This window comes from Garra rufa, chromosome 25, assembly GCF_049309525.1.
Source record: "Garra rufa chromosome 25, GarRuf1.0, whole genome shotgun sequence".
Lineage (NCBI taxonomy): Eukaryota > Metazoa > Chordata > Actinopteri > Cypriniformes > Cyprinidae > Garra > Garra rufa.
In genome coordinates this window covers 37101334-37111256 of record NC_133385.1, presented here as the reverse complement: position 1 = coordinate 37111256, position 9923 = coordinate 37101334, and the positions used below count along the sequence as shown (strand labels likewise).

Sequence of the window (9923 nt, the reverse complement as noted above, 5' to 3'; positions counted from 1 at the left end):
CATATTGAAATTAAATCTGTATAGAAAATAAAAAACGCGTATGATTTGAGATCAGAGTTGTGAACTGTGAAGCTACGAAAAGTGTAATCACAGTTTTAACAAATGTGCCCAGGGGGGTGTTCCATAAAACAAGTTTACCAAATAAGCCAGGCTTATTTCAGTTAGTCTGACTTATTGTCACTTGATTTGGCACAAAATAAGTCAGACTAACTGAAATAAGCCTGACTTATTTGGTAAACTTGTTTCATGGAACACCCCCCAGATTCATCTATGAAGAAGCAGGCTCCACTTCAGACTAGTCTGCTTCCTTATCTGGTGTTTTTGGCGGTTTTGGCAAACCAACAGAAGAGGTGCATCACCGCTACCTACTGATCTGGATTGTGGAGTGAACATAGATTTGGTAGGGAAAAACAAATACAAACAACAAAAAAAATATAATTACTACAAAATTTAATTATTTTCATATGTCTTGTCTTTTAAAAATAATTAAACAATTCCTCATTAATTATTAACTGCATTTGTCTTGTGTTTTGAGTGAGCTCCAGTCTGCTGGAAAGACATCATTGTGACGTTGCACAGCACCGCCTTTACATGTTTCAACTCGGTCCTCTGAGCAGCTGTAAAACTCGTCTTCCAACCTCTGATGGATTAGTTTGGTTTTGAGTCTAAGCTTTATCTACTACAATAATGTCTGGAAGAGGTAAAGGCGGTAAAGGACTTGGAAAAGGAGGCGCTAAGCGTCACCGTAAAGTTTTGCGCGATAACATCCAGGGAATCACCAAACCTGCCATCCGTCGTCTTGCTCGCCGTGGTGGTGTCAAGCGTATCTCCGGTCTGATCTATGAAGAGACCCGCGGTGTGCTGAAGGTATTTTTGGAGAACGTGATCCGAGATGCCGTTACCTACACCGAGCACGCCAAAAGAAAGACCGTTACCGCTATGGACGTCGTGTACGCTCTGAAACGACAGGGACGCACTTTGTACGGCTTCGGAGGTTGAACATGTAAAATCAGTTGAAATTCTAAACCCAACGGCTCTTTTAAGAGCCACCCACACTGTCACATAAAGAGTTAAAGTTCTAGTAATGTTTAATGTTATAGATGACGACAAACAAAGCTTTTAACAGTACTTTTGTATTACTGGTGTGTATAAAACTTACGTTTTGGATGCAATAGAGTCCAACATCATAATTGGAGCCCCTATAACGTTATGAGGCGCATGTTTATTTTTGTCCGACACTTTTGTGTTTTAATTTGCTTGGTTAGCGTTTTCTTTGAACTGAAGTGATTTTCCAAAATAAAAGCACAATCAAATGGCAATGGTATTTAAGTTAGAGCCAAAGTGAAATTGGCAGGACGGATGGAAATAAACTATAAACGACATTGCTCTCCTTTTTCCAAATTCTCTCAATGGGTATATAAGGGGTTTAGAAACCACACTGACATTTGGGACCATTTGTTTTCTTGTATTAAACATAACTAACAAAAAGAGCGGGAATTAAAACAAAGGAAAATTCGTATCGCTGATGTCGTTCAAACATGAAGCGGTGGGTGGAGCTATTAAATCATCGCCTGAGATTGGCCCTCGTTCCGCTCGTGATACTTCAAGTTGTCCAATCACATACGAGTTTATGGGTTTGGTCTATGAAAACACGCAATCAGAAGTTTCCTTATCGCTTTGAAAATTAGCATAGACTAGTCAATAAATGCGCCTGTCCGGTCTCCGGTACATTCTAATCATTGTCTTATCAGCATCGTCATGCCTGAACCAGCGAAGTCCGCGCCTAAGAAAGGCTCCAAGAAGGCCGTCACTAAGACCGCCGGCAAAGGAGGAAAGAAGCGCAAGAGGACCAGGAAGGAGAGCTATGCTATCTACATCTACAAAGTGATGAAGCAGGTTCATCCTGATACTGGTATTTCTTCTAAGGCGATGGGAATCATGAACTCTTTCGTCAACGACATCTTCGAGCGCATCGCCGGTGAATCATCTCGTCTGGCTCATTATAACAAGCGCTCCACCATCACATCTAGAGAGATCCAGACCGCTGTGCGTCTGCTGCTGCCCGGTGAACTGGCCAAACACGCCGTGTCTGAGGGCACAAAGGCCGTCACCAAATACACCAGCTCCAAGTAGAGTTACGATCAATCTCTCCGCCACCCAAAGGCTCTTTTAAGAGCCACCCATTTTATCACAAGGAGGAGTCTCTAGCTTTAAAAAAAAAAAAAAAAAACTACTTTCAAAGTTCTACTTTAATGATTTAATCTAAACGAAAGAACAATATTGAAACCCTTTTTTATACTGTAAGCGTTTGCATGCTTGAACGTGTTGAACTGGGTTTAAGAAGGCCTTTATGTATACAGCTCCATTTGACTGGAGTCTTTTCTGGTTAAAAAAAACGTACATGTCTAATAGCTAACTATTTCATGCTCCTACATGTAAAATTTACATTACAAAACTTTCAAAGCAGTGGTAGAGAGGTAAGTTGTAACAAATCCGGTTGTTTTAATGAGCAAGTCAGTGAAAGCACTTACTTTACACATCCTCCATATCAGCAACCTTTTCGTATCACAGTGCGTTCAGCTTCGGGTATAAAATGTGCATTCAACTGTAATGTCTCACTACAGTAGAAGAGTACCTCTGTACACAGTGACACTAGTAAGCAGTAAGGTGGAGAGATGAGAGGAGTCTGTTTTTCTTTTTTCCAAAAATAGCCAGACAAATATTAAAAGCAGATAATAATTGGGACTTCCATGCAACTGGATGGTCTGCCCATTAGACAAAATGTGTTTTTTGTTTTTTTTAATCTGCACAAGGGTGCAGGAGGAATTTGTGCAATTGTCATATTTACTGAACATCTATCTGAATGGAAACATTTCACAGACTAGCGTTTTTTTTTTTTGTTTACAGTTATCAGGCATGTGATTGGCTAAGGAGAAAAAAGCAGGAAAATATACTAAGGATAATGATTTGCGGTTGTTGGTTGGGAAAATTAACCGAAATGAGCATCCCTAATAGCTAGCAAATACAAGTAAGTTAATGTTAATGCAGCTTAAACATCCTGCCATAGTAGAAAATCACTCAAAATCGATCATCTAATCCAGGGGTCTTCAACTAAAATGGCTCGAGGTCCAGACAATTATATATAAAAAACTATTTATGTTTTTTTTTCCGCGAGACCAGGGTATCTGCAGCATATTTAATCTTAAATTCTACACATTTAAATACTTTTTTAAAGACCTGAACAAAATTTAATTAATAAATAAATAAATTATTAAAATGACTGTAAAAAGCATGATTTACAATTGAGATGCAGATTTCCCAAAACAAAAAAGATTTCTTAAATTATAAAATTCACATTCCAGCCTTCAAGAGTCAAAAGTATCAATTCTTATATTAATTTAAACAATTATTGTCAATCAAGTATTATATTAATTAACATATATTTTATTGCCTTAATTGTTTAAATTTGTATAACACATGATCTTGTCGATCCATCAGATAACATTTACAACTCTACGTGTTTGGTGCTTAAAACCATGGACTGATTTGTTTACATTGGTCTTTTTGACAACAGTAGACGTTCGAGCTGATTAAAAATGTCAGATCATTCTCTTCCAGCAGGAGGCGCTATCAGAATGATACACAAAGCAGCGCCGCAGCGGACTTTGAAACGCGCAGCGCTCATATTTATTCAATGGATAACCTTATAAAGTTCCATCGCAATTCTTGCCTTTCAGTCCCCACATTTAAGACCACCTGAAATAATTAGTCTTTCTTAACCCCTAATAACACTACAGTCATCAATAAATATGAAGAGCTTTATTTCAAGAACTGACTTTCAAAAACCCTTAGCCTACACAAAATACGTTTCTTTTTATTTTGCAGAAGATAAATATTAGGGAAGTAAATTAATATCAGCATATGAAGTATATTCGTCTATCATTGTCTCTTAGAGAATGTGCACATTAGATGCTGAAAGCGCTGTTTTTACTTTCACTTTAATATATGCAGTTTTCACGTTGCTTGTGTGATATCCATTGGCTCACCGTCGTGGTTTAAAATATATGTATAAAAATACAGTATAAAAATATATATTTACAATATTTTGCGACGTAACCCCAAAATAATGCATTTTCCATCAACGTTTTTCACTCACTGAAAGCTACATCTGTCTGCCGATCTTTTCTCTCCTCACTGCACGGAAGATTGCACCCAAACGCTGACCCTAGTGTGCTTGATATAAATGTATTTATTAGAAATAGCGTTTGGCATGTTTTTTTTATTATTATGTCAAAAGCTTTCACGGTCCGCATGGACGCATCTTGCGGTCCGGAATCATACTTCGCCATCCGCCATTTGCGAACGGTCGCAAATACGTGACATAGGTCACATTTTCAGGTCGAAAAATCCGGAATTCCGGATTAATCCGGAAAAATCACATCCCTGAGTTATAAATACTATATTCTTAGAACAGTGTCTGATAGGCTGTGGGCTTGGGTATTACAATATACAGTGCTGCTTGAAAGTTTGTGAACCCTTTAGAATTTAATATATTTCTGCATAAATACGAACCAAAAGATCATTCAGATTTTCCTTAAAGTAGTCAAAGAGAACCCAGTTGATAGTGGACTCATAGACATTAACATTAGCCAATGTGAGAAAGGCCTTTATTTGCCGAGAAGCTACCCTGGGGTCCTTTGCAATCTTGCAGACTATTACACGTCTTGCTTTTGAAGTGATTTGTGTTATCCTCCCCGGGAGTGGTACACCAACAATGTGTACAAATGGAGGAAATTCAAGACCAATCTCACTGTCCAACCTTGTGTAACCTTTCCCCGTCTGATGAGCAACAGCAACTCTTTTCTTGAGGTCCTCCGAGATCTCCTTTGTGGAAGTGAATCATGGCATGAACAAACATGATCAGACTTTAATAGATCAATGTTCTTAAATAAAACAGGGCACACATCGACACCTGCTAGTCAGCCCACTGAATGAAAACACCTCTAAACAAATGGACTCTACTTTTGCCTTGAAATTAGCTGCTAATTCTAGAGATTAACGTATTTTTGTCACTCACAGATATGCAATATTGAATCATTTTCCAGAATAAATTAAAGATAATCGAATCAAACGAATGAGACAAAAACGTATACTTTAGATTTTCACAAGTCCTGAAAGTTGACAAAAACAATGTTTTTTTTTCTTTTTACAAATGTGTCTAAAAAAATAGTAGGTACAAATGTTTTTTTTAAGAGTTGCTTTAATAATTTCTTAAAAAAAAAATAATTACAATCAAATTGTATACAAAGAGCTAACATTTAGAACAGAAAGGGGGGGAAAAAAATAAAAATTCATATCTAAATAAAAGACGACACAATCAAACAAACAAAATCAACAGACAAATCCAAAAATTACATTTAAAAATCTAATCTCATTTAGTCCTGAAGTCCAGCATTTTCAGGGTGTTATATGCTTGTGTTAGGACTTTCTTCCATATGAAGACACTGCCTGAGTTTGCCATTCTCCTGAAAACACAGAAAGAGATTCGATAACATCCCTGAACAGCAAGTCATTAGTTTAAATCCTAACACATTCATGCTCCCAGTATGGGGGTGATTTAATGCTAAGAGAGATGCTTCTACTTCTAACTTCTAATTGAATCAGCTAAAAAAATAGTTTACATCTGAATTAATGAAAACAAATAGAACATCTATAATAAAAACTAGTTAAAACCCAATTATCAGTAAAAACTGCAACCAAGCACAACAGTTTTTGCCTTGCTCCTTTGGTACAAAAATCATGTACACAAACGTTTCCAAGTTCTGCATATTATGGCTCTGATGGTTGATTCCAAACTTTGGTGCATATAAATTAATGATTAAATATGATCTTTAGGAAGAAAAACAGTGTGGAAAACATAGATATAAGTATGTCTCTATGAAAAGACTATTTAAACTGTATAGACCATTTCAAGCGCTATTCGGCGGCTTAAGGAAGTGACGTCGTTGGTCCCAGGAAGTTTCCGGTTAATGATCCAGCGCATTGAAAACAATGGCGAGAAGCGCTTTATGAACAGTGGGATTGCGGTCAAATATATACAATCCTCCTGTTTAAATGTGTAATTTAAAATTAGATTCTTGTCGTTCGGTGGTTGTGTGCTTCCCCTGGGCCGGAACTAACATTATGAGACGCGTTTTACGGTATATTTCCGAGAAATGCACCCGAGTTGCGGCAGTGAAGGAGAAGGCTGGATAACAACAAGCAACTCTAGGATATTACAGCGAACATTTCGATTCAGGCAAGTAAATGTCGTTTTTAATTAATCTGATTATATGTATATCTTTACGTTAACTCTTCAAGTATGATGCCGTATAATTTAAAGTAGCATTTTGTCATTGTTTACATATGCAGCTTGCCTTTTGATTCGTGTGTAACGTTAGTGAAAAAAGGCAAGTTTTTTTATTTCTGTTTTATTGCTAAGTGTTATGTGGGCTATAACTAAGTTCATATTAGTCGTCTAGTTATCTTGTCAGTTGACAAAAGCAGTGAGTAACATGAAAGTAAACTTGAACGTGGTATTGTGTAACAGTTATCAGCAGTAGTTAACAAAAGGTAATGTTAATGGTGAATATTTTTTCCATCACATAAGCTTTGGTAATGTTAATTCCAACATATACTGACGTATTAAGCAATAATAGCATTATTTTTTTTTAAATATTGTGCATTATATTAAATTGTTTTTCTACTTTTATCCTTGGGTGTCTACAGATGATGGCTCTCCTAAGGACATCTGATCATATGAACACCCAGATGTGTTTGAGAACTTGAGTGTAGTATTCACTAATTCAGTGTAGTACTTAAAGCTACTGATGACCAGGCCAGATACAGACTGCTGCTTTTGACATTTGTTCCCCCTTTGTACTCCATTTCAGTTCAAATGTTGTTTCAGTTGTTGTTGTTTCATTTGTTGAAGCATTTATGTTCATGCAAATATTTACATATCAATACATGTGTTGGAAATAAAAACAGTTGAAAGTGAGAGAATGTTCTTTGTCCAAACTTTTGACCAGTACTGTATATAAACAAAGTATTTCTTTATGTGTTTGAAAAAAGTATTTTATGTTCATTAACATGATTTATTATTTAAATGATTTTTTGTTATAAATGTGTTATGCAAAGCTGAATTGGCATCAGCCTTTACATTACACCAGTATTCAGTTTCATTATATATATTTATTACACGGCTCTTTAGAATGCTTGATTCTGATTGGTCAGTTGAGACATTTGCAGGTTCGTTCTTTTCAAATAATCACCGCTCCAAAGTAATAACACATAGCCGGTACTACTTGTATGTTTAAAATCCCTCCGTGCCAACAAAGATTACCGTTTGGCGCCATCTTGTGACAAACACTGGACAACCACAATTAACAATGGAAAATTTCGACATTAATCTATTTAAATTGTATGGGGCTCCGTAATATGGTCTTACTAACGTACATAGTTTGAATGTTAGTACTATATCGTTTCGCGGAAGGATAAAAATGTTAATTTAAAACAAATATGCCAATAAAAGGTTTCAAATTCATATTCATGTCCAGTTTTTTTCCTTATGTGGCAAGTAGCCGTGTAATAAGCGGGATAATGTACAGGCAGCCTGTAGTTATCGCAGAAATAAGCCCCTTCACTGATCACACTGTCGGGGCTTATTTCTGCGATAACTACCGGCTGCCTGTACATTATCCCTTACATAATGTGTGGGTGTGTACAGTAAATACGTGCATAAAAACATTTATGAATGCTGTATGTAGTGTGTTTGTGCGGGCATTTATTAATCTGCAGATATACAGGTTAATGTATAACACGGTAGCCTGCATTGAATTACGTTCGTCTTGTTTATTTGTGATCACATGATGACTCGGAGCATTCATACCCTCTTCTTGCACTGTTCCACAGCAACAAACACGACCAAACCAAACACATTTTGAAATGAATTCAATACGTAATAACAGCATCGAGCGCTTATTTTAATAGCATACATTTAGTGTTGTATTGAAACAACATGTATTGTGAAAAGTAATATTCTAATGAAAACAAATATTTAAACAGAAGTACAGACTGACCACGCAATGCAAGTTAATTAATCACGAACAACCTCTCCGGATATCTTAGGAACAAAACATGAAGTAAGTTGCACTGTCTTTCTTCAGACTGCTGGCATCCATTGTACGAATAAATGTTCGCCACATTTCCGTTCTCATCCATGTGATATGCTTTTAGCAATCTCCCATGTACACACACGCAGCATCGATTAGATAATGAGCAGCTTTTTAACTTAATTGTAGCGTTTTCGCTAGATTTTAAAAGAATGTGCTCGCATTGTCAGATCGGAGAAATAGCGCTACCGGAAATGCTTCAGGACCGGACATGCGCAGTAGGGCTCCAACGCGCTTGTTATTGTTTACGTCCTTGAAATGGTCTATAGCGGGACTACAGCTGCCAATTTAGTTGTTATGATTTTCAATATTTAAACACAAGCAATGTTCTCTGCCTTTGACTGTTAAGTGTAAAAGCAGAGACTGTATACTGACCTCTTGCAGTTTGGTGATCTCTTTTTTCAGTTTGACCAGGTACTCAATCTTCTGCTTGGGGTTCTGATGACCCAACAGTTTCCCATTCTCCTCGGTCAGATGGTCCACCTGCTTTCTCAGAACCTCGATTTCCTGCAAGACACCACCAGGGTTCAAATGAAGGAGTTTACATTTGCAAGTAAATGCAACGTTCACTAAGTTTCCTCACTTTTGAGAATTGAGAGCAACTTAAACTACTATATCAGCTTATAATAAGTGCTGTCAATTGAAGAAGAAAAAAAAAAACACTTAAATTAGTCCCACCTAATATTGAGGTTTTTAGATACTTTTTAGTACTTTTATATTGCAATAATTTCACATTCAATCTTCAATTTAATGTGGAAACAACATACAGACAGTATATAATTAATATATATTATTTATATTATATATTTTTATTATTTTTTATGACTGAAGTTGCGTATTACTGATACCAATATTACTGATATCTCTAGGAAATATTTTTTTTCTTAATATTTAACCATTCGATTATACTGTAGTGTTGAATGGCTATAGTCAGAGCTATACATTAACATTTATTAGACTTTAAAAAAAAATTGTGTTTATGTGAAGATTGTTTTAAAATTAACTTACTATTTACCTGTGCCCTTCAGCAAGTAGGAAATACACAGTGTTTGATAATTTTGTTCCATTTCTAAGTTAAATATGGATAAAACAAAAACAATAACTTTTGTAGCTTTGTTTTGTAGCTTTGATTAATAGACATCACAGCAGAAGGGTTAGGTTATTTGGCTGCTATTACTTTAAGAGCTGCTGCTGAACGTGACGTGGATTTGACTCACATCACTTTAATATGAAATGATACAGGCTACAGCGTGTGCTCCAGCATTTGTGTGTGCAATTAAAGCATGCATGCTACGAGCGCAGTATAACGGCTGACAGAACAGGTAAATCTGTTTTTTTTTTTTCTTCTGACATATGGCTTTTTTGCACATAGCACTGGTGCTACAGAGGTTGAAAGTTGTGTAGCACAGGCCAAACAGTTGTAGCACAAGTGAGGTGTGGACGATATGGCAAAAATACCATATCACATTTTTTTTTTTTTCAGGAATATTACAGTTCATGATTTTATCATGATTCTTTGTCATGTTGGCTTTACTATTTACTAATAATTTCCCTATTGTGTAAAAAAAAAAAAAAAAAAAGCCTTTCTTTTTTATTTAGTTTAGTTATCTTAAATGGCAGACATTTAGGCCAAAGTGGGTGAAGATAAAATATCTATCTATCTATCTATCTATCTATCTATCTATCTATCTATCTATCTATCTATCTATC

General features: G+C 36.1%; 3 protein-coding genes across 3 annotated transcripts in view; 2 read left to right on the top strand and 1 right to left on the bottom strand.

Moving 5' to 3' along the window:
* Positions 1 to 9923, top strand: part of LOC141301232 (uncharacterized) — an 80276-nt gene that overhangs the window by 9655 nt on the left and 60698 nt on the right. The window contains exon 2 of the mRNA XM_073831481.1: positions 5291 to 5299. Coding sequence (XP_073687582.1) covers positions 5291 to 5299 — 9 coding nt within the window. The remainder of the gene's footprint in view (positions 1 to 5290; positions 5300 to 9923) is intronic.
* On the top strand, positions 1759 to 2202 carry LOC141301992 (histone H2B-like). Its single transcript, XM_073832191.1, has one exon. The coding sequence runs from the start codon at positions 1759 to 1761 to the stop codon at positions 2131 to 2133; it is 375 nt and encodes a 124-aa protein (XP_073688292.1). The 3' UTR covers positions 2134 to 2202.
* The window catches only part of kif15 (kinesin family member 15), a 59160-nt gene continuing 54544 nt past the window's right edge, over positions 5308 to 9923 (bottom strand). Inside the window, exons 34-35 of the mRNA XM_073832379.1 lie at positions 8589 to 8720; positions 5308 to 5525 (exon numbers count right to left, since the gene is read on the bottom strand). Coding sequence (XP_073688480.1) covers positions 5466 to 5525; positions 8589 to 8720 — 192 coding nt within the window. The 3' untranslated portion in view covers positions 5308 to 5465. The remainder of the gene's footprint in view (positions 5526 to 8588; positions 8721 to 9923) is intronic.